We start from the raw sequence: 25,795 nt of genomic DNA on the forward strand, positions 1-25,795 counted from the left end.
CACTTACGAAAAGTCCCAAGACAGCTAATAATCATGAAATAGACATACTTTTATTTCCTAGCACATTGCCTGCGTACCTACTGGCAATATAACTTTCATTAATCACTCCAGTTTCTTACCAGCATACAAAAGATGCTTGGAATAAGAGGTTGGGCAAAATTCTCTTTGCGTTATGAGCTTAGGAATCCGTGGCTACCACAAATTGCACAAAATTTAACCTAAATGCAAAAAGATTTTTTTCTCTTGTGTTATTATATTTCTTTTAGTATATTTTAAGAATATGCATTTTTATGTTAAACTTAAAATATCATATATTTTAAAGTAAGCTAGGCCAATTTATTTGTATATTTTACGTTTAGACTTTTTAGACGCATAACATTAAAAAGTTGTCAAATGGTTTTTCTAATATCCCAAGCTCACAACTGAAATCCAGATCATAAGAAAAAATCCCAAGGAGTGGCAGCCCTGGATCCAGCACATGTATATAAAAACATAATTATTTTACGCATCAGGTAGATAAAATAGAAAACAGAAATAAAACAAATTTAATAACTTTGATAAACCATTGAAATCCAGACTTCCAAAACACCCGGTTCTGCCAAAAAAACGTATTTCTATTTTTCTAATTTACATGAATAGGTGTGAATTTTATTATCATGGTAACGATGCAGTTTGGACAAATTTCCCAGTTCAGGTTAATTTTAAAACTTTGAAGTAAATTTATGTTTGTTTTTATTATTCAGTTTTATTTAAGAAACTTGTGACTAAAACCTCATTTAAAAATTTGTTTTCTTTATTTTTATTAGCACGAGAATCACGAATAATGAAACGAAACAAACAAAAAAATGAAGAAGTTTGTGAAAATCTTGTTGAAAAAGTTCAAAGTAGAAGTTTAACTTTCATCAGAACATTCTTCATCATTGTCGGAAAACTCGCTTTCTTAATGGGATAGTTGCTCTAACACACTGAAATAAACATCCCCCTGCAAAAAACAAACAAAAAACATTCAGCTGAAATCTTTCTAAATGACACAAGTAGAATCACATACAAAGTTCAGGCTTGCTGAGCGTGTGACGTCACCAGCCTATGACGTAATCATATTTACGTCACTATTTTATTCACAGGTGATTTTGTGTTGGAAAATGTTTGTCTATAAATCGAACAAACAATCTTACGGGAAGTCCGAGTCTTTCCAGTTCTCTGTATAAAATCTGTTTCCCATCATAAGAAATCCCGCAACTCCACAGAAGCAACTTCTTAACTTTCCTTAAACAACCGGAAGCGGAAATGATTTCCACTTCGGGATCTCCGAACTCGTTTTCACTCAGATTAAGTACTTCCATCTGCGCAAGATTTGATAATTATTTGTCGCAAATATTAACTGAACAAATTAACTGTCACATGATGAGTGACGTAATTGTGTCGTCATTTGCTTCAATTGAAGGTTTTGTAATAATGTAGAACTAAAAAATCTCACCGGGATATCAAGAAGTTTAATTTCTCCACATAAAACTTCCAAACCAGCTGCAGAAATCCCGCATTCCATCAGATACAACACCCTCAGTTCCAATTTCCTTAAACACTCGGAAATTATTTTGACCCCGGGATCTCCGAACATGTTTCCACTCAGATAAAGTTCTTCCATCTGCGCAAGTTTGATGATTATTTGTCGCAAATATGAACTGAACAAAGTACCTGTCACGTGATGAGTGACGTAATTGTGTCGTCATTTATTTAATTTCAGGTTTTGTAATTATTATTAAAATATATTCTCATGAAACAAAATCACAGTAATAACAAACCCCGTGTTCCATTTTACTGATTCCTCCACAAATCACCCTCAGTGTGTCTGAGTTCAGGTTGCAGTGGCCAAGGAACAGCTCCTTAACAGTTCGATTCAACCTCGGGAGGATTTCAGCCAAGGCGTGCGCTGCGCTCGATGAGATGGGGGTGAAGCGGAAATTAAACTTCACAGGAAGATGACTTGCAAGAAAATCCTTTTCATCATCTGAGCATTCTTGCAAGTCCGTCAGCAGATCTAATCAAATATAAAGATTTTTTTAGATGCTGTGGGTTGTATAAAAGGCTAAAACTGGGCGACAAGAAAATAATCTCAAAGTTTGGGCGGACCAAAAAAGTTATTTCAATACCTTTGAAAGGCAAAAGCAGGGCTAAAATTTATGTTTTAAAAGATTTTTTTATTATCACAAAAATAAACGCCCAGTATATTAAGAAAAAAATTACAACAGTTGCCTATTTGCATTATTGCTGAACCAAAGTTAATTCGGTCTACTTTTATACGTTATACACTGTATTAGTAAGTTTTAATAAGTCTGCCTACCTGTTTATTTGCACAACTTTTCACCTTGCTCACTTTGTAAAAGATTAAACACTATCAGCGATTAAAAATTACAAATTTAGCATCTAAACACGAGAGCAAAATTAATGCGTCCTTCCTCCAGAACTTTTAACGGCTTCTGATTTACAATTTCACTTGGTAAGCAAAATGTTCCACAAACACAATTTGATAGTTATGACGTAATACAAAATTTGTTATGTCACAGGCAACAATGCAATTGTAGTAGCAATGTTTTGGCAAAGTTCCGCTAGCGGTGCCAACGAGTTTAATTTGTTACTGTTGGGGCAAATTTAGTTTAAGTTTAACACAAAAAATGTTTTTAGTTTGGAATTAATTCGTTTTGTTTGGTTGTTAGGTTACTTACTATTTCCATATTGTTGCAAAAACAAGGCTTTACCGACGCAATTGTAGCCAGAATAGTGACATAACTTTTTGTAAAAAAAACTTCCTGACAAAAATTATTACGGTTATGTATGGAAAGGTACATTTGGTAGATATTTGGTAATGGTGTATTAAAGGCAATTTAAAGACTGAAACATACTCTTACCTATCAATTCGTATTCATGCACGTCGGTTTTCATGTATTCGATAAGATTTTCGCGAAAAGCTGCAGAAATAAACAAAATCTTCAAAACGTTTTTATGCAAAAAAGCGGGAAGAGGATATTAACAACGTGGTCTGACAGGCAGGTTAAATAAACTTTAAGAATAAAAGCGGAAAACCCTGAGAAACGAGAGACTTGCACAAAGAAATTTTAAGAAAGACGGAAATGCATGGATCGCATGTATGGTGTCACTATTAAGCGAGCCTTGGGTGCCTTTCTTAACATTTATATTACCAAAACTGGATTTAAAGCGATAAAGCTGCCCACCACGGTAATGAATAACCAGTAATTTGTGTCACAGGTCATTGGCTTTTCGTTAGTCGCACTATTTTCTTTGATAATGCTTAGAATTAAGTGTGTGTTGCAAATGATTTAATTGCGTTATTGAGGTTTATTTTTAGCAACAAAAATATCCAAATAGATCATTGACTTTACAATTTAGTTGGGTTTGCTGCTTGCATTTTTTGGTGGGGGCCACATGTCTTACGGGGGTTGCTGTTAGGGTGCCACGGTGCATGAACCACTGGACTAGACTGATAGGATTCGTTACCCAACCCTGGCGGCCAGTGCAGTACATTAAAATTTCGTATTTTATACCTTGCCTTCTTGTTGAGAGTTGATCAGCAGTTTTGCATGAAGTTGTTTGCATACCTGTAAACGTATCATAATTACTAAGTGTTGATAAATACACAACAGTTTAACATGGAAATAAAACTGTTAAAAGTTTAATAAACTATTGCATTTACAATTTGGACACCCACGTTTTTTGTCCCCAAACAAGAGACCACATAAAAATCGTCGAACCATTGACCAATGGTCTCCCTTGGCCACCTCAGGAATAATTTCGTTGAATTCCTCATCCGACATGAACTCGCAGATGTATTTGGCTGCAAATATCTCCTGCAACGTTTGATGAGAAAAGTAAAATAGCTGGTCACCCTCAAATAACCGTTGAGCTGGAAAGCCGAGTGAACGAGCAAAGACTATGATGACATCTTGAACATCAGCTGCTTTAAGACCCCCAAGACTTTCTATTGTGAAAACAACTGTTTCCACATGCATGCCATCATACGCCATTTTACCAAGTGGCTTCCACAACTTGGCAATATCCTCATTGCGTGCATGCTCAGAGTATCTTAGATGGTCTAACACAGTTTGGAAAACCTCTGTGACTGTTTTAACTTTGTTTATATCTCCATGTGAAACAGCAAAAATAATAAATTGCAGTAATAAAGGATTATGGCAAAGACCAAACAGTTGCGGGGCTTTGGTTGATACCATTTCCCACAATTCATCTGCTCTGTCCCCTGCCAAAGCACGGAACAGCTTTTCCATGTCTTCAGTTGAAAGGTCATCAACATGAACTGTGACATCTGGCCGAAGCTCTGATGGGATTTTAAGAATTTTATGAGGACGTGAAGTAAACAATAGTAAAGAATCTTTGAAAAACTTCTTGCAACAAAGATTGGCTACTAGCTGATCAATTGCCATGGGTGTTTTATAATCGACACTAGTAGGTTTCAAGTTTTTAAGTGACAGTTCAGTCTGGTCATAACCGTCAAAAACAAAAACACACTTATCTTGGTTTTCTATCATCCACTGAAATGCATTTTCTTTTGTTTCGTCATCCAACCCAGGACAGAGATAGTCAACAAACAGTTGTTTGCATGTTAGAAGCTGCTCATAATTTAGGTCCATAAATCTAAGAAGAAACATGACAGATTGATTTTCTTGACTTAACTTTGCCAATCGTTTGGAGAGTGTAGTTTTTCCTGAACCAGGTGGGCCGACTAATGTGATGAACTTTTTACGTGTAGTAAGGTTTAATAAAGTATCAAAGGAAACAGGCCGTTTATGCGGAGGGGAGGCAAATTCCTGTTTAGTAGATGGTATGAACTTCTCTTTCTCCACAGGACTCTCTCCTTGATAGGCCTCATACTCATGCATTCCTGGATGTACATCGGGTAGTTGTTTTGGTTTTAATTTTTCATCATAAAGCATCACACTTTCTGGCAAGTTCTTTATGTGCTCCTTCTGGTGCCTTTTGATAGCAGCAACTGAAATAAAAAAGCATGCTAATCAGGCAATAAGCAAAAAATAGTTTATGCCAAAACTAATATATTCAGATATATTAAAAACTTTGATACAGATGTTTAACTGGACCAAAACAATAAAAACATCTCCCTTAGGACAAATTAAATGAAAAAACACAATGGTTTTTTTTTGAGGAGTTATTTTGTTCTGGAGTTTATTTGTCAAAAATCAAGAAGTTACGCTGTGACAAAAAATCATTCCTAACTGTGTTCTTCTCATCGTACAGCGGCCAAGCTATGACCATTTAATGACCATTTGTTCTGGCTTTTAAAAAATTGGTAGTATTTTTCCCTTGATGTTAATAAACAATGTTTTGCCTGGTACATACGAAACAAGAAGAAGGTTTATCTAGTTTAAACTAGAAAGGTGGCTTTCTGATATACTTCCATTTTATATATTCTATACGATATGTGCCAATTTAATACACACATCTTTTGATTTACATATATGATTGTTTTTGCAAACAAAATGAATGGGTCCCCCACACGTGTTTGTGTGGATTTACGGAAAACAAATGTTGCGGTTATTTTTAATTTCTTGAGGACAAATTATTAGAAAGCATTAACCCAGCTTCAAAAAAACTTTGTACGTATGCTTTTTGCATCATTATTGTCATATAAATTATTTGTTCTTGAGTAGCTTATCGCGGTGTAGTTGATGAACGACTGTTTAAAGATCTTTTAACACGGTTTTTCATAGCATGCAGTCCTTAGGGATTAACAATAACATTTCTCCCATCCTATATTTATCTTACGTATTGTTTCTAGGGTATATGTGTAAAAATTAAAGAAGCTATTTTGTGACAAAATAATCATTCTCAACTGTGTTCTGCTTTTCCTACAAGTTGACCTTCAGTCGTCATAAGGCGGTCAACTTGTCAATGACCGTTCAATGACATTTTATTGCATCTTTGGAAAACATGTAGTTTTTACCTTCATATTAATCAACAACGTTAGCCTGAAATGTACAATACCGTTTTAATAAAATAATTTAAAATATCGTTTTAATTGCTTATAAGATACAAAACCTTTGCTAACACTGAAAATATGTGTGCTAACTTAATGAAACCACATAGCATTATTGTGCTGATGTCTAATCATGGAAAAAGCCTCGTAAAACGCCTGTCCATGGCGTCAAGCAGCGATCTCTCGCTATGCATTAAATCGCTGCAGTTGTAAACCAGTGAATAATTTCCTTGAGCTTTTCAGTGTACAGATATTATTGGCTGTAATGGAAACCATTTGGCCGTTGAGCCAAAATTTTGAATGCTAAATGAGTAACCCGCTGCAAACATTTTTTTTCTTAAAATTTTTGTATTTTAGCACATATATTTAACTGGCTTGGATTTCTGACCTAAGAAACTTGAAAAACTAAAACTGATTATTTCAGGGTTAAAGGGGTGAAAATGGATGAATCCAATAAAAAGTTAGAAAATTATTTAGATAATCTTACATTGCACCACCAACAAAGCATGAAACTCCTAGGCTACATCATGTACTTTGGTCACTAGAGTCGTTTTTAAAAAAATACGTTTTGGGGGCCTGAATAAATTATCGGTCGCTTTTACACCACTGAGCTTGTTTTAACGCTACAGTGGTGCGAGTTTGCAGCCGCGCAATCTTGTTACCGCTGTTTTACATGTGTGTGGTTTGCATTTTGTCGCTTTAAAAGAAATTTGTCCTGCAAGTTATGTCATTATCCTGATGAAGGCGTCTTGTATAGGACGTCGAAACGTCGATTGTTTACAATAAAACTGCTGGATGAGCAATACTTGGTCATAAATCAAATTATATTTGGAATTTGTCCACATAGTTGGTCTGTAGGCAGAAACAAATTTGATCCCTGCACATGTGTTCATGCAAATTGGTAACATTATTATTATGGTGTTATAATGTTAGATGCACTATGCCCATATTTGGGTTACTTTCAGCTTTGCAATATTTGGTAAAGAAGAATAGGAAAAACTAATACACCAAATTCTACAAAAAAAAAACCTTTAGATTTTTAAAGTAATTGCGTCATCCCATATAACGATTAATCCTTACTATCATTCATAACACATGACATTTTTAACTAGCTTGAATTAAATTAAAGGACAAAAAAACAAGTACAGAAAAACTCTGTTAATCACACACCTCATTTGCCAAGCTTATTTTTACCCTACTACAGTGATTTTCTGAACACCAAAAGGTAGTCAAGAGTTGTGGGAGTAAAAGAACATGTGTGAGTAAAAAACAAAAATTTACGTTCTACCATCGTAACCTTGTTTACCACAACCCCATTCACAGTTACTCAGAAGTTACCAAAAACTGTTTTTACCTAGTTAAGCGCTGGTTGAATGCAACATGTGTTTAATTTCCACAGCCAAACTAACATTACCAAGATTTACAGCCACAGAGTCACTACACAACTCACCAGCCATACAGGTCATTTGTAACACCCTGTTTGAAGTGACAGTTTTGTTTGTGATTATGTTTAATTTGGAGCAGATTTGTGGTTCACAACACACTTTTATACAAGTTTTATATGTTGTTAAAACAGGAGAGAAATAGAATAACCTGGTTCTTATACTGTCAGGGCGTTATTTCACACTTTTTAACTACTGCTGAAATGATGCAGTTGTTTACTTGTGTTTTAAGACAACATGCCATAGGTCATTTACAACTGTGATCGTACTTCAAAATCCTTGTTTGTTTTTGTTTTAGGCAAAAATGTTGGAGCTACAAAGTAAAACACAACAATAGATTAATCAAAATACCATATTCTAAAAACTGAATAAATTTTAATTAAATTCAAACACTGTTAACAAAATTCAATCATTTGAGGGGGCTAGTAAGGTATGTAATGGGTTCCTCATGCAAAATTTAAAAATCACAAATCGAAAACGCCCAATTAACAGTCATGTACAATTGGACACCAATCAACTTTTGTTTGAAACTTTGACCGCTAGAGGTCAGCAGCTATCATCCATACTTAAGCCTGTTAATACTCCTATTGCCTTATGACTTTATTACTACACACAAACTTTGTGTTCGTGCTGCCCTGCGATATAAAAAATTGTATCACTTTTTGGGGGCAAGCAGGATAAATACAGGGGCTATCGAGTCAAATGAAATGAATGACACATCTACATAACTACATCTACCATCTGTAAAAATTTCATGTAAATCTATGAAACATTCTAATGGCAAAAAATTATAAACAGTCAACAGTTGTTTTGAGCTAAAAATGATGTCAATCATTTCATGTAGTGAACTTAGGTATGCCAAAAATTGCAATGAAAAAGGAAGTGGTTACAAAGTAAGGTTGACAAAACCAAGCACAGAGTAAAAAGGCCCTAAATATTATTTCTACAAATACAATGAAAAAGCGTCATGTGATAAACTGACACATGATCAAATGTCATGTGAAAAAGTGCCAAGTGATTAAAAGTTGCCAACTGGATAAAAATCGTTGCATTTAAGGCACTTACAGAATAGCACATACACAGAAATACTGTTTACCTTTAGTTTCCTCAGTAGGGGGTTGTTTTCCTGTAGCATTGTTGTAATCTAAACAAACAAAATTATGAGTTAATTACAATAGATAAGTTAACTAAAACGTTGTATAATATATTTATGTGGGTCATATCAAAGAAGTAAACAAGATTTAAATCCGTTTTCGTTTAGACCAGTGGTTCCCAACCTGGGGTTCGCGGACCCCCAATGGGTCCGTGAGACAAACTATTTTTAGTACTATTACCCAACAGGACAATATTTTAAGTTTCCAAACCGTTTTTACAATCCTGCATTTGAGTAAAAACTGTTTATCATGCATTTGAGTCACAAAAACTTACTTTTTTGTGATTGTTACCGTAATCGTGACATCATACCACACACAAACAAAATATTTTATAGTTGTTGTGTCAAGTTTTGTACACGAGAAAATGAATCTTCTTTTTGAAGGTACTACTACAGTATAGAACTTCATTTTAAGGTTGAATAAAATGCTGGCCACAAAAGTGAAAGTATAATAATGTATAATGCAAGCAACAAAAAAACATAGAATGAGGCAAAAGGGTAGTATTTCACATTAAAACGAAATTCCAATGACCCAAACTTGGTACAATATAAAATGCATTCACTTTATTCATTTGTATTCTACTACTAAGCAATTTTGCCACTGTGAAGTCACTTATATTGTGGCACAACCTCAAAACTATTTGTAGTGAGCATAAAAATGTAAAAATATTTTACTCTTTTGTGGCTGCCATAGTAACTACAATGTTACAAAGTCAAATAAACACATGACATGTTTTTCACCACTTAAGCATCTTGTAAAGGTTTATACAAATCAGGAATCATTTATGTAAATTGGTATGGATGGGCATTAGATAAGAAAGAGTAATATATAATGTGTAAATTTGGAGGGTTTTATCTATAACAAAAACAGCTGGCAAGTTTCATGCTATGCTAGCGAAACATTTGGGAGTCATTTACAAGGCTAGCTTTGTAAAATAATGCACACCCGTTACACAAACTGATATAAATTTTATTTACAGCATATGAAATGCCAGCAATTTTTCATGTTTTTTGATGTATTCTATTTGATGGTTTGGATAACTTGTGGGTAGAGGGTCAAAAAGTTCTATACTTATCACCTGTAAAAATGCGAAAATTGGCGAAACTTATCTTTTAAACTGTGTGGACAAACGCCAGGGAAAAATAGCCAACAAATGTATAAAGCATATCATGAATAAAATATACCAATAAAATGCAAAAAGGGACATGCTTTTTTATTCAAACGATTCAACACAGCCATTATCAATGATATGATGGACCAGATAAATTACACCCATTTACAATTACCTGAGTCACATAAAAAATGATTAATTGGTTCTAAACAAGCGTCATTTAAATAGTGATAGTTTGATGATGAACATATCACTAAGGATGGCATAAGCATTTGCTGAAACTTATAATAAAAGCATTTCACTTTTTACATCTGAAAGTACAAGACATGTGCTTACAGTTATAAGTCTGATGCACATCTCCTTGAACTCCAACAACAGATTTCTCAACTTTTGCTTCTTTCATATCAATCTCCTGCTTTTTTCTGATGCTTTTGTCTGGGTATAATAAAAATAAACAAAGTTAAAAGAAATGGTTGTTGTTCAACATCTAATTCTGTTTAATTGTTTGCCGTTGTTGCTTGCCAAATTTACCCTGTTTTTATATCTCACGATTAATTCCTTACCTCCAACAAAATTCCTTACCTTCACCAGCTTGTATAGTAGTTGATGTTTGAGAAGTTGTCGGTGAGACTTCAGTAGAAATTGGAACAGGAACATCCTGAGAATGACAATATTCTGGTAATTTTTATTACATTAAACACACTCGACTAATTTGGTAAAACCACAGTTAGTTATACAAGCCATTCAGCCACTGAATTATATTTCCATTTTTAAAACAAAAAGACATTTTTGTATGCCATTTCATTTCAACGTACTGTACAAGATATCTTTATACATTATGCCTATTAGTTCAAGTTTGTTTGATTTTACTGGTTCTGGTAAATTATTTTATTATTTTTATTCACTTAAAACCATTTAACAGCATTGGGTGCATTTTAATTCCCATAAGTAACAAATATGAGAGTCACCACTACAATTATGTACCTGAGGCTGTTTTGTCACTTTTTCTGACATTTTCGAAAAAGAAAACCAATTAGTTCTGTACAAAGCTTAATGGAAGTGGAAAGATGTTGGTTTGGTTGGAAATTGCTTGACACGTAATTTCAGTCAGGTTTAAATATGTTAAAAAGCCTTACAACCTATACTCCTGCAAGCAAAATAGTTTCTTACTTCAAAACATTAATTACCCTTGACTTTAACCATAATGTGTGATTTCATTTTTGGGGAAAGTAAGTTAAATATCTGATAGAAACATCTATCAAGTTTGTCAAAGTTATCTCACAAAAATTGTTGCATCATGTACATACTAAATATATCCCAATAAAAGCTATGTTTAGTATTTTACACACACTGTTTACCATATTGTTTACAACATATATACATATGTCACCTAATTACACTGAGTCCTTATCTCTTTTATAATATTATTGTTTCAGCAATATTTCAAACTGTCCAAATTTCAAAAACTTTAGACAAAGTTCACAAATGTCACCACCACATTTAGAGCAAACATTAATGGTTCAAAAATCATCAGACTGATGATATTCCTTTTAGTGCAATTGGAAAAACTACCGTTCAATTGATGACAGTTAAATGACTCAACTAATGTAATATCTGTTACACTTATGACACTACTAAGGTACAGAAACTTTTAGTGTGTGGCATCATAAAAACGATTCTACTCTTTGGAAACTAACAGGATAATTACTGGGGCTATAAAGTCATTTGAAACAAATGACATATCCACTTGGCTGTATCTACCCGCTGCAAATGTTTCATCAAAATCTACAAAATATTTCATGCTGAAAGTGCATGGACAAACATCACCGGAGAAAAATAAAAAACAAAAAGTAATTGAAATGACACCTTTAATACTTTGACTCCAGTCCGAGTTCACCTCATGACCCAAATACCAACAAGTTATGCAGGCCACTAAGCATTCATTATGAACCATAGTTTGTTGACCAGTGATGTTTTTGTTATGCTTTGTGGTATGTGCTTGTTTCACATTGTTAGCACAGAATGAGTAAACAGTTTGACATATTGGGCATGTAATCTCACTTAGACTAGTTTTAAGGCTAATTATACTGTGTAATTTAGTATATGTGCATGAATGCCAACATGAAATTGCCTATGAAACCCGAGGTTGTGCATCTCATACTGAAATTACAGCTTCACACAGGTTTTGGTTATCTGCAAACTGCAGAAATACAATTCAGGCAATAGTCTAATAACACAGAGGAAAGTAAAGGAAAAAATAGGTAAATAATAAGGTTTATACTTTCATAGTTTATACATGGATTACACACTAGTTAAAATGATAACCTTTTTTCAACACTGTCTGTATTTTGTCTTATAGATGACAGTTATAAGGTCTGGCAACAAACTTTCTTGGAAAAAAAATGATATCATTTTCACTATGTTAGGTAACTTGCTAATCGCAAGTTGGAAAAAGTGGTAAACACTGATACAGGTTTAAAAATCAGGTTTCTTAAATACAAACAGCTCAAGCATACTTCATTTACTGTGACAAATATTTACACGGCCTTAGTTCATCAGCCGCAACAAAGTGCTCAGTGACAAACATCATGAACCACAGCATGCCAAACACAATTGTGTAATTAATTGTCAACAATCAGAGGAACAAAAAACACAAACCACAAGTACATTTAAAACCACAGTGCACTTTAAACAGCATGAAATTGTGTGACATACAAAATGGGAAACAATTTATTTAAATTTAAAATACAACTTTTTAAAGCAACCTATAGGTATACCTATCACAAAAAACTCCAAGGTATGTTAAGTTTATGTACCTTGCGTAACCATTTTTTATGCCAACCAATTACAATTTGGCAACCTGGTATCGTGCAATAACCAAGTAAAGCAAGATGTATGGCAGGCTAAAATACGTTTTTTAATGTATTAAACAATATAAGCACCCCTCTTGTAGATGATGGACAAACAGCTACAACAGCTACTCTGATTACGGGGCAAAAAATGCTCTTCTGTTCTGTCGTCGGCTGCCATCAACAAATCGCCAAAACGGTGTCAACTAAACGTCTGACTCTGTCCTCACCTTCGCGGCAGTATTTCACAAACTATTTTATTGACTGGCCTTAACCCAGTGGTTCCCAACCGGTGGAATGCGTACACCTTTCGGTATTTATTTATTCCGCATTTTTGCACACAAATCGCTTATTATGAAAAACGTTTGTTACTTCATACACCGGACTGTGTATCACTTGCTCTGCTGTTGCAAAATCAGGACGCTAGTAGCTTTTTGTGAAGCAGTGGTTCTCTAAGTATGGGTCGCAGGGTAAAAAAATGGGCCGGGCGCTGTGGTGATTCAATTCTGCCCAAACCAACCTTTTTTCATTTCATTTATAAAGTATTTTTAATTTTCCATCATGACTGAAAGTGGTTTTCTAGGAGTTTTGATGCCGCCAGCTACAGTATAGCCATAGCCAACTACAGCCTCACTCGACCGCGTTGTATCGTAAAATGAACCAATCATTACAACATACAGAAAATAGCCTTCCAATTTTACTGTTACGCACATGGCGATTGTAACGTCATAGCACGGGTAATATCAGGACAAGTTAATCAAGGAAACTGGACTTGGAGATGTAACAGTTAGCGTCCGAGGATGAGTAAGTATTCGTACATGCAGCGATTCGAATTTCATTAAACCTGAACCGCACCCGAACCGCCAATTGCGATTTTCTAAAAACCCGAACCGAAGTTGAACCCTATATTTTTTGGCGTTGGACCCAAACCGGAACTGAACCAGTAAAAACTCCAGTCTGTTTTATATTTGCTTATTTTTTTTCAAAAACCGCGTACTAAACAATACACGAGATAACACTTACAGGGCGTGTCAAAAATAACAGTGCACGGGCAAAATTCCTTGGATTTTGATAAAGCCATGCAGATGATGGGGAGAATTAAGGTAAAACGAATAAAAATTTGAACCGGTTTGAAAACCGCAAACCGGTTCGGACCGGATATTTTGCCAGAACCGGAATAAAACCCAAACCCGAAAATATACATTCATAAAAACCTGAACCGAACCCGAACCCTTAAAAACAAAACCAAGTGAACCCGAACCGAACCTAAACCCATATGACAAGCGGTTCGACTCCCTGCGTACAAGGAGAAAAATAATTTTTTTGTTGAAAAAGGCTTGGGTCCTGAGAAGTTCATAAAACTCAGATTTATGTCGCGAACAAAAAAGTTTGAGAACCACTGTTGTAAACAAAATGTTTTTTCTTGAATAGCTTCGTCGGAACTAAAACAAAACAATTTTGCGCTCACCATTAAACTAGTTTCCGGGAAATTAGGTTGCATGTATTGCAAAGAGCTCAATGAATGTATTAAATTATAAATTTTTTTCGTACAAAGTCAAAGCTAAAACATGACTCACAAAATATCGTGACAAATGACATTTTTGCCTCTGATGGAAAGCATAAATCGGCTGATGGGAAGCAAGCAGGTACATCGTGCTCAGCTCTTTTTTGCAATACATTTTTATATTCCGTGTGTAACTAAAGGCCGTAACGGAACGAAATACCGTTAATTTTACTCCGGTATTTCGTTCTAGACTACAAAAAAATAAAAATTAAATAATAAAAATTAAAGCTACAACAATATATATCATGTGGTTGATTTAAATTAACAAATGTTATTTTAACTACCTGTCAATAATTGTTGTGTTATAACTTTCTTTCTTTCTTGTAATAATCGCAAAGTGATGTTCTTTTGTTACACGGAAATACCGAAAAATACCGTTATACACGAAACAGCGAAATAAGAAATTTGCCAGAACGAATAAAGTTATTTCGTTCCATTCTGATATGGAACACTGCTGAGAGCGGTACGCGACCACAGAAAGGTTGGGAATCACTGCCTTAACCCAATCGACAATCACCCATATCAGGCCTTCTGTGTTGTAGTCAGGCCTTTTCCAATCGACAAACACCCAAGTCAGGCCTTCTGTTACTGTGTTGTAGTCAGGCCTTCTCTCTTGCAGTTCGCAATATAAACATTTTGGACGTGTCAAAAATAGGCTACGGGACGACGGAAATACGGAAATCGAGGTTTAAAAAAGCGCATCTACAATATGCTGGAAAATGGGTCAGGGGGAAAGTTCACATATTGTTCTTAACTTCTTGGTAGCGCTACTATAATGTAAGAACAAACAACAGACAAGGTTTGATAAATACCGATTGATGGCGTAAATAGGACAGTTATTTAAATTAACAAAGAAACTTGAGTGGATCTAGGAATGGAGCTAAAATAACTGTATGGAGCTAAATGGGTGGAGCTAAATAACTGTAGGGTTAGGAACTAAGTAAATGAATTGGAATTATTGCGAGTTTCATTGCAAAACTTCACCCAAACCTGTAATAGCCTTAACCGTAAGAATTCTTCACTCGGTTTTGCTTTTAAATATTCACATCCAGCAATATTAAGCAAAGTTCTCTGTGGTGAGTTCTTACGTTAGTAAAACTACTGCGGCTATGAATAAACGTATATTCAACATGACTAAGCGTTACAGGATTGGTTGAAAGTTCACAGACAGTTTATATAGCGTCAGACGGAAGTCTGGAAAAGCATTAGTTGAACTTGACTAAAAGACGACAACTGGTGAAAGTTTACAGGCACTTCTTCGTGAGAAAATGTAGTGAGCAGTCATGTTTCTAAGCGTGTTTTTCAATTTTTTTTACAACATTTTTTTGCGATCATTTGTTAATGGTTTGGAAAGTGTTGTGTACAAACATTTCAGTGTCTTTTCGCGAGGTATTTGGGTTAAAATTGGCGCTTTCGGTCAATTGCGCGCCATTGTGCGCTGGCGATCTGGGCGGCGGCAATATGCGCATGTTATGAATTTTAGGTAAATATTCGGAGCAGCTTCTCCATGCGCAGAATAACGTCAAGGATTTTTAGAACGGCATGCTTTGCACAATCTGAATATGGCATTGGTAAGTTAAACTTTTATTAAAATGTTATTTAGTGCAAAAACACTGTTTTAACTTATTTTTTTGTATTATGGAAACGTGAATGTCTCACAGTTAATTTTGTGTGTTTTATCGCTCTTAACTTGCGATATTTACGAATTAGCGGTGGTCGTTTTTCCAAGGAGTAAAATTATTCCCGTGCTAGATCAAAATATATGTTATGTTTTTATTTGTGCACCTGGTGTACTAGTGTGCGCTGTTCCCGTTCGTCAAAACCATCCATCCTATATTTGAATAAATATTTGCAACACTTGACAACGAACCCAAGTTTCGGCGTTGTTAGGCAACTGATAAGTTCTTGCTGCAAGGTTTGCTAAAGTTTCATTGCCAAATCAAGTTTATAAATAAAAAGTCCTGAAACTACTTAAGCTGTCAATTCTTACTCTGGATTTTTAACAACAGCACAAAAAAACAATGTGTAACGGACAGTAACACTCCCCTACAACAAAAACCTTTCCCGCCGTTGCAAACATCCAACCATACATGCATTGTTACGTCACAACTGCTAAACTTGTATGTGTCCTACTTTAACAGTTTCCTTTGTTTCTACACGTGCAGTCCAGTTGGTGTTACAGTGGAAGTTAGTTTTGAGCGTATTAAGTTGTGTTATGGTGCATACTTTTATGTGCTGCAAGTAAGATTGTTTGGACTGTTTTGTAGTTATAACGTTATGGCGTTCTTTATTCTATTTGGTTTAGGTGGTCGAAAATCGTTTTAAATCACTCTTCATTACAATAAAGTGCATGTGAAACTGACCGCTCTTATTCTACCAGTCAAGAGACTGAAAGGTAGAATTGGCAACTATGCTTGAATTCTACACAATCCTTTCAATTTAAGCTGATCAGTTGTTTTACTTGTATGTAGTCTCACAGGAAAATAATTTTTAAACCTACTCTAGATTAGGCTACTATCGGGCGTTAAAATTCCGGACATTAAAAGTGTATTTGAATATTTTTCCCGGTTTAAATTTTGAATGCAAAAAAACACAGATACATAAAAAAAATATCTCCAACTTAAAATGAACTGTTTGTGTCCTAAGTCTGTTTGAAACAAACCTTTAAAAAAACAGTAAACTGATTTACATACAGCTAGACATCATGGGTCATGTGACCTTTGGCTGAACTTTAAAACATTGCCCACCCACAAATGTATTACAGTCGGAACAGTTGCTTAGTGGATTATGGTTTGCTTCAAAATGCCAACGCATATTTGCGTTTTTGCAACAAGTATTTTTATGACATTCCATCTGCTGGAGCAACAAAATCCTACGTGACAAACAATATGAATCACAGCAGGTCAAAAACAATTTTGTAGTTACATTGTAAACTAAACAACTCAACTGATTAAAAATATCTTGCAACGACCCAAACAATTCAGCTTAACTGACACGAAAACGCCCCACACTTACATCACATACAAAATCTCACATAAATATGTTTCGTTCGGTTGAGCGCACAAGAAGTTACTCACCTGACACGAGAGTTTTTGTCTGAGACTGCGGTAACACACACGTCACTGACAGTTGTATCCCTCATAAAACTGTGCGTAACTGCCTAAGCAGTTGCATGATCTACAGAGGTTACTTTACTGAAACATATGGAAAGTTGCTTTATAACCAATTTACATGAAATGCAAACGAAAATATGTGTGTTTTCGTGCCCAAGTCTAAAGCAATCTGATAAAATACGATTCGTTTAAATGCTCCAAAAAATCTCATCTAAGATATTTCGTTTTAAATGACCAATATCAAATATGAGAAGGTTGACAAACAACGACCAAGCAAAGCTACAAGCTTGTGTTCTTGTATTGTGCTGCATGCTGCGCTGAGACATCAGGAAAAAAGCGATACATTTTGTGCGAATTTGGTTTTACCCTTATGTCAAGAGGTTTTTCTGCGTCCTTAGCACTGGGTGTTTGTGACTTTACCGTACACCTGTGAAAGTATCAAATATTTATTTAATGTTTTATTAGGACTTAACAAATGGTGTGCATAGTTAAATAACTTGCATGTGCTGCTAAACCTGTGCTATGCTGGAAATAGCTGAATCCTGTCACATCTCTACATAGTTTCGAAGCGCCCACACAACTTTTTTAGCGGGTTAGCAGTTAATCTTCTCGTTTTCTTTTTTACAATCCTTATGACTGATATGCTCACAGTTTAAGCACACACTTTAGGAAATGTACAGAACATAAAATTGTTCAGCTCAGTCTGTTAATTCGACTACTTCTAAAAAAACTCTTCGTTTTTGCTGTAACAAATGCATTGGACTCGTGCCTTTTAATTTACCTAATAACACAGCACTTAACAGTGTATCTAAGTTTACTGGTTTAAAAAACAATCTACTATCAGGTCCAAAATCAAACCCAGCGTCTCACACAGACTTACTGGTGTAGCCGCTGCTGCCTCGATGACGACTTGTGAATGGCGGCTACAATGTAAACTATGATGTTCATTGGAAATTATTTGGAGAGTCTGATCTTTGCATCTCAATAACAGCTGACTGATTAACAGCCACACATATGTCTCTTCTTTCTTTGTATTCTTGAATAACATTAAAGGCGAACGTCCAAATCAGCTACACTTCCACATGGGATAAAAATAGAAGCCAAAAATAGAAGCTTTCCCGGTGGAAATAGAAGCCACCAATAGCCTCAAATAGAATGACAAATAGAAGGCCGAAAATAGCCCCCCGCAAACATCAAAGTCCACGCTTATATAACAATGCGAAACATAAGCCGGTGTACGAATTCTTTTTCTCATATTACTTATATTATTTATTTTAAGGTAGCCATGTAATTTATAGTGCCATAGCGCCTTTTGGTGAACACCATATGCTTTTTCACAGGGTGGAAACGACGCGTTCTAATACGAATCACAACTGCGGAAACATTGCAAATACCGACGGAAATATGTGTCATAAGGGAATAAACACTATGTTTACTGTTAGATCTTTCTGGAACCCGAAAAATGGCTGAAAATAACTTATGACTACCATAGAAACGGAAATATAAACATTAGTCTATGCAGAAATGAGGGTAAACATTTCCATTTCGTGGTGTGAAACGTTATTGCGAAATAACATGCAATCGTTTTCATAAACATTGCACAATAGTGTTGTAACCGCTACACTGGTAAGTGCCTTACATAAGCTGAAAAAGTTTCAACATCGACGATGGTCTGCTTTTTTCGCCCCGCGTCGCCTGACTTCTCCACAAGTAACACCTAGCAAGTCACAAGTCTCGTTGGATTGCGCACAAAATTGATGATTACTGATTAACCTTGTGGCTTTTACACATGATAAACCCGCAACAAAATTTTGTTCACGGGTTCCAACTCAGCGGGCTCCCTGGAACGAATCCCGATCAAGGCTTTTTATGTCTGTTTTGGTCAGCCGCATCGGACCATTCAGCCAAGTTCCGCCCGCCCCAAACTGTTGAATCAGTTAAACTCTCGCGCCAGAGCAACTTTCTTGTGCCAGTTTGCCAAAACAACGTCCTAATGCGACTATTAGGCTATTAGAGTGCACCGTTTGGCCAAACAGCATTTCTGCCAACATGCAATAGCGCCCACTTTCGCTTTAGATTGTGTTTATTTTTAAAACACGTAGTGACAATGTAATGTTTCGCTCAACTGTCCTGTCAACGCGTGTCGCATAGAGAATATGACACATTTCTCGTGTTTCAGTTGCTCTTAGCTCTAAAATAACAAATCAAGTGTAAGGCGAGTGTTTATCATGTGAAAGGTGCGAAAAACAAAAAAACAGTGACCACAAAGTAATGGTATCTAAACAATCTTAACAAAAGGTGGAATATTGTTCAGGGTGGATTAAATAACAGAACAACGATTGTTTAAGTTACACAAATTGTTAAAATTAAAATGCAGATATGGTGGTTTTTCTTAATCTATCTTAAAAACTGGTGGGAAGGCCAGGTAGGATATTTTACGTCTGCTGCAAACGCCTTGTTATGTAAACATATCAATGTGAAACAGCTCAGTTTAACAACTCAACTGGTTAAAATATCTTGCAGCGTCCCAAACTATTCAGCTTAACTGACATAAAAACGACCCCCACTTACATCACATACGGAACCTCCTATAAATACGTCTCGTTCGGTTGAGCGCACAAAGAGTGAAGTAGCTCGCCTGACACGACAAAGGTAGACAGGCCCCGTAATATGAAACGACAGCATTCTCCGAGACTGTGGTTACATACATCTTGAAGGGTAACAAATTACCATTGCCGAAACTGTATGGGTACCTGTATCCTGCCTGGGCTGTTTCTTTATTGACGGAGGAGTATTTACGGTACTTATATTCACTTTGCGTTTTCCTTTGTCTATGACTGAGATGCGTTCAGTTTAAATCATATCATTTGAGGCACTGAGTTACCTGTAACACAGATTGTGAGAAATGTACCTAACGTAAAACTGTTCAGGCTTTTTCTGCCACTTTGTTACAACTAAGTTTAACTACTTTATAAGAAACAATGGGTTTTTGCTGTAAGAGATGCATAGGACCCGATCCACTTTATTATACTTAACAGTGTATCTAAGTAAGCGCCCTGAACTATTTCACCTGTCTAACTTCAGGGCTAAAACAAACATATCGTCTTACACAGACTTCCAATATGAGCCTCATTAATTGAAAAAGTCTCAACATCGACTATGATCTGTGTTTTTTCCGCATATTGCAATACTTACAGCAAAATAATCCTTAACAAATCCACAAGCAGAGGTGGTCTGCGCGCTCGGTAATTGGAAACCTTTTGTCCTAAACTACTTCTACACCAATGTCACTTCTTCCTTCTAGCAGAATATCATTGCTGAATCTGCACCAGGTATCTAGAGGGTACGTGCTTTAACATTTATATAATGCTTTAGCATTCTGTAGAAGCTTGTTTCGGCGTTAAAGCTGCTAGTTTGTGCAGTGCTGTCATTGGTCGCGGACTGCATTTGTTACGTTACTGCACCTTTTTAAAACCTTAATTTGAATCTAAACATGTAAAATGTGGATTGGGTGATTAGGCTTTCAATACATGTTTTTCTCTTCAGATGGTTGCCCAAATTGTGGTCTTGTCACAATCACTCACCTTTTTGTAACTGAGGGTCACATAACACCTAACTATGACTTGTATTTTACTGTTCAATTTACTGATTTTGCAAATGAGACAGGAACTGAGATTTGTGAAACTAAGTTAGGGAGAAGTTTTAAACACAACATATTTTGATATTTAGATGTGTCAACGGTTGACACCAACATTATACAAAAAATGTAACCAAACATAAATGTTTTGTTAAACTTTTCAACAGAAAATTCATTCTCGCCAACAGTCGTGATAAGGTTACTTTAAAATCATGTTTTTTCACGATTTCAGAGACGTTTTGCTATAATTTATTCGATAGGTGAAATTCTCCAAACCACGCTTACTGAAAAAACAAAGCAGAAACCACAAAGTATTAAAAAACTCCCGCCTCCATAAATATCACGAAAGTTTTATGCTTCAGTGCACATTGCATGCCGTGAAATCAAGACCTTAATATGGCTACACGAATATCATTAATCAAGAATACCTCACCTTATAAAAATCTTAAATGACGACATAGTGAATCTGGCGAGATGAAATAACTAATGTGCAAAGGTTTTATGTGAACAGTGCACAGTGACTCTACAAGCAGCCTGTATTGTGTTTGAAGCTACAGAGGTAATCAGAAGACCAACACTGCAACAAGTTCACTAATCCTTAAAATGTTTGCTGTTTGTGATCCAATGCCCATAACATATAAAAGCAGGAAAGGTTTTGATGCAGTAATATAACTCACCAAGTTAATTTATATTAGGGTTAACATACGTCCCGAATGTCCTTGACATGTCTGGAATTTGGGCGTAAAATCTGTGTCCGGAAATAACTTTAAAAACACTCTCAAAGTCCGGAATGTTAACGCCAAGTAGCTTCACCTACAGTGGTGTTCACAATTCTTCTTATGGGGCTAAAGGGTTTACGTTATAACGGTTGTCTGCGCTGATGTTAATGGCTTGATGCGCGATGCACACTACTGCGAATATTCATGTGACTATTACGCGTTTTGAAAAGCTAACAATATTCTGTTAAAAGGACCGGATTTAGTTAAACTTTTTGTTTTGTAACTCATTTAGAAACAAAACTGCGCCTTTTTCTCTTTGGTAGTAATGGTATTAACTATTAACTGGCGACAACGTGCTTTGTAATTGCATTGTAAAAGAACTTTGGTGTGGACCAAGACAGTTATTAAAACCGTAAAATCTAAATCTAAAAAATCCGTTTTTTAGGTGTTCTGAAAAATCATTTCTAAGATATTTCGTTTCCAATATTAATATAGTACGGTTAAATGACTACGAATTCTGACGCAGCACTCTGTTGCAGTAGCACCATTGTTTGTAGCAAACTAACGTGATTACGTCAAAAGCGTATAGCGTACGGACTCGGGTGACGCAGCGAATGACTTGATTAGGTCGACGTTGAAAACTTTTCAAAATTGTCTTTGGTTAGACTTTAAACACAATCTCGATGTTGTGGTATGTGACTTGTTTAGTCCTGATTAAGGGCGGTGTCCATACGTTTTTGTAGACGAAGGAGCTTTACTTACATTTACTTTGCGTTTTCCTTTGTAAAATCCCAAACTAACAGAGTTTACTGATTAAAAAAACGATCGATAAGCGCTCAGTTCTATTAGGTCAAAAACAAACCCAGCGCCTCACACAGACTTACTGTATTTGCCTCACATCAATGAAAAAGATCCAACATCGACCATGATCTGATTTTCCCCCCACATCGCCTTACTCATCCAAAAATAACCCCCAGCAAGTCACAAGCCTCGTTGGTCGGCGAGCAAAAAGGCGAGGGTAACTTCTGTCACGTCACGCACCTTACACGACAAAGACAGGCAAGTTCCGTAATTTGAAACCAGAGCTTTATCCGAGACTGCGGTTACACGCAGCATTGAAAGTAAACAAAATACGATTGTTAAAGCTGTACATACCTACCCACATAGGGTACGTGCTTCAGCTTTGCCATAAGTTTGATTTTAGAGCCAAACTATACATCTGCTGAAACCTAAATACTTTTATTTTGTTTTTGTTTCTAGTAATATAAGATCTGTTGCGGTGTTTTGCGAAATCATTTGTATGATATTTTAGTATTCAATGCACAAATGCTATTTCGAAACGGTTGACACAAGTTGACCAGGCTAAGCTTGCATTGTTGTAGTGTTTTTGTCGATGTGATTGCGAGGTTTTTGTTTCATCAAGCGGTTCGCGTTGGTTACTCGGGACGTTACTGCTCCTTTTCTGTTTTTTTTTTCGCGGGGTTCGAACCAAGGACACTCCTGTCCCGGGGACGAATCCCTATCTAGTTTTTTATGTCGGTATGTGGGTCAGTGACGTTACGAATGAATCAACCGGTTCAAAACCAAGTTTTATGCTTAGGTGACTAGTTTAAATACTGATTTGGGTGAGCGTACAGGAACTTTTGAGAGAATCATAGTTTATCGAGGAGTAGTTAATCTTTGCGTTTCCTGTTGCACAATTGCTCATGGCTGAGTTGGTTAAAGTTCAAATCATATTACATGAAGCACAAAGTAAATGTAAACAAGGACTTTGACAATGCTCATCACCTAACACTGCAAAGGTATTCATGTTAACAGTATGTAGTCAGTCACACTGTCCGTAGATCTATTGCGTTTTTTAGGCTGAAGCGATAATTAATCTGTGGTATTTATTGCAAAGCACCCGCTTCGGAAAACCGAAGACCTACGCTGAAACACGAAAATGTTCTCACTTTTTTCCTCGACGTTTATTCAATTCCAGTAAATTACAAAAGTAGAAAAGGATTTGTTATAGAACGTTAATTTACCCTCGCATACTTATGTCTCGTTCGTTCGAGCGCAAAAAGAGTGATGTCATGCACCAGACACGACCAAGGCAGACAGGCCCCGTAATTTCAATCCAAAGCTTTTGTCTGCGGTTGCGTACATCACTGAAAGTCAACTAAATACCAGCACGTAGACCTACCGGCCATAGCTACTCTATGGTACACAGAGGTTTCGTGTTGACGAATTGTGTCGAATGCAAACGAAATAATTATTTTAGTTTTCGTTTTCACGTCCTAAGGTTAAGCAAAATCAATAAAACTAAATAAAGCGTTCAGCGAATTTTAAAGACATTTCGTTTTTCATGACCAACATCCAATCTTGACAAATAACGACCAAGCAAAACTGCTACAAGCAGGGAGTCGAACCGGAACTGAACCCGAATCCGAGAACCGGTTTGAGCGGTTAATTTCATCAAACCCGAACCGAATCCGGACCGCTAATTACGATTTCCTAAAAACCCGAACCGGAGTTGAACCCTATATATTGTTTGGCGTTGCACCCGAACCGGAACCGAAGCAGTAAAAGTGCAGTTTGTTTTATATTTCGTGATGTTTTACAAAACAGAGCACTGAAGAATGCGCGAGATAACACTTATAGGGCGTGTCAAAAATAACATTGCATGGTTGGAATTCTTTTGGACTTTGATAAGTCCAGGCAGAGCCACACTATACAATATAGAGAATCTGGTCCAGGTAGATGATGGGTAGAATTAAATTGAAACGAATGAAAATTTGAACCGGTTTAAAAACCGCAAACCGATTCGGATCGGATGATTTGCCCAAACCTGAACCGAACCCGAACCCTTAAAAACAAAGCAAAGTGAACCCGAACCGAACCTGTACCCATATGACTAGCGGTTCGACTCCCTGGCTACAAGCATGGCTTTTTCTACTGCGCTGCATTTTTAAACTGCGCTATAACATCGGGAAAATGCGGTATACATTTTGTACGAATTTTGGTTTTACCATTTTGCCCAGAGGTTTTTCTGCATCCTTAGTAGTGAATGTTTGTTATTTGCCGTTCACCTTTGAAGGTATCAAATATTTAATCAAAGTTTAATTAGGACTTACAACAGTGGGCACGTAAATGTTTAAACGTCGATCTTACGTCATAATTAAATCAGGAATACATGTTAATGACGCGATACCTAAAGATTGATTATGTGCCACAGAATGTATTTTACAACTTCAATTTTAGTTGCTTTCAATGTTTCCACAAAAACAGCAATACCGTTGTAAGTAAAGAGAATTTGTTGTTGTCCCCGTTTTAATGAATTTGAATTTTTGCCATAAGTTCATTAATTGGTTTTTAGTGAAGGATTTCGGAATAATAAACTCGTACAATTCAACGGTAATTTGCAGAACCATAGCTGTGTAGCAATTCAATAATGTTTTTTCAGAGCAATTGGTTCAAAATGTCCGAAAGTTAATATTGGCGTAGCACAGCTGAGGTGCCTTTGTCGTTTGTCACGGTGGTGACTTTGCCAGGAACACGGCTGGGTTGGTTTGAGGTCAGCAGAGGATAATCTAATAAAGTTTGCAAAGACTCGACCTATTCCTGTTGCAATTGGCAATCAAGTAGAAAAGTACAAATGGTGTGCACAGTTAAACCTGTACTATGGAGATGCGCGAATCCTGTCAAATCTCTACATAGTTTCAGTGCGAACACACAACTTATTTTTCAAACACGCTGTTGCCCTTGAACCTTTTTTTGGCAACGCCAATGCCATACAAATTGTTGCAAACTAATATATTAAAGGAAAGGCGAGTGCTGTCGCAATAAATGTGAGTTTTTAAATCACGTACACAATTAGATGGAATGTCATTTTAAGTTTCAGTTGTCTGTAAAGCAAGCACCATTTTCTTAGAAAAACAAACTGTTAAAACTTAAGACAAATTTTAGCAAGTTTTCCAAACCTGCAGACACAACGTTTTTTTGCTCAAACTAACGCTTCGAAAATCGTTTAAATATCAAACTTAAAACCTTTATATGTGGGCTGTAAAAAAATCGTTTCAACAATCACTTTGTCATCATAAGCGCAACACGTCAATCTACTTAAACTAAGCTGTATAAAAGCAACGAAGGTGTTGTTTGTTTATGTTGCGTTTTTCAATTTGCACACATGCAGGCACGCAGAC

At 36.1% G+C, this 25,795-nt stretch overlaps 2 protein-coding genes across 4 annotated transcripts in view; one reads left to right on the plus strand and one right to left on the minus strand.

The window, feature by feature from the left end:
* Positions 1–25,795, plus strand: part of LOC145213619 (intelectin-1-like) — a 239,640-nt gene that overhangs the window by 149,475 nt on the left and 64,370 nt on the right. The window lies entirely within an intron of this gene.
* On the minus strand, positions 776–10,871 carry LOC145213559 (uncharacterized). Of its 3 annotated transcripts, none has more exons than XM_080081891.1 (11): positions 10,714–10,871; positions 10,312–10,387; positions 10,066–10,164; positions 8,561–8,608; positions 3,725–5,020; positions 3,561–3,614; positions 2,907–2,966; positions 1,803–2,038; positions 1,478–1,645; positions 1,176–1,343; positions 776–982 (listed from the first exon to the last, which is right to left on the minus strand). In XM_080081891.1, the coding sequence occupies exons 1-11, from the start codon at positions 10,741–10,743 to the stop codon at positions 941–943; spliced, it is 2,277 nt and encodes a 758-aa protein (XP_079938017.1). In that variant the 5' UTR covers positions 10,744–10,871; the 3' UTR covers positions 776–940. The 3 variants fall into 3 exon arrangements, with proteins under 3 accessions (XP_079938017.1, XP_079938025.1, XP_079938035.1); XM_080081899.1 differs by having other exon boundaries at positions 10,293–10,387; XM_080081909.1 differs by lacking the exon at positions 1,478–1,645.

Source organism: Phallusia mammillata, chromosome 1 (genome assembly GCF_965637545.1).
Source record: "Phallusia mammillata chromosome 1, kaPhaMamm4.hap1.1, whole genome shotgun sequence".
Classification (NCBI taxonomy): Eukaryota; Metazoa; Chordata; class Ascidiacea; order Phlebobranchia; family Ascidiidae; genus Phallusia; species Phallusia mammillata.

Bases quoted from the DNA above. Each gene is read 5' to 3' on its own strand.
- LOC145213559 (XM_080081891.1), bottom strand. From the start codon at position 10,743: ATGTCAGAAAAAGTGACAAAACAGCCTCAG. The intron at 10,165-10,311 runs GTAAGGAATTTT...TATTATACCCAG, and splicing joins TACTATACAAGCTGGTGAAG to ACAAAAGCATCAGAAAAAAG. The intron at 2,039-2,906 runs GTAAGAGTATGT...ATATTTGATTAG, and splicing joins GCATGAATACGAATTGATAG to ATCTGCTGACGGACTTGCAA.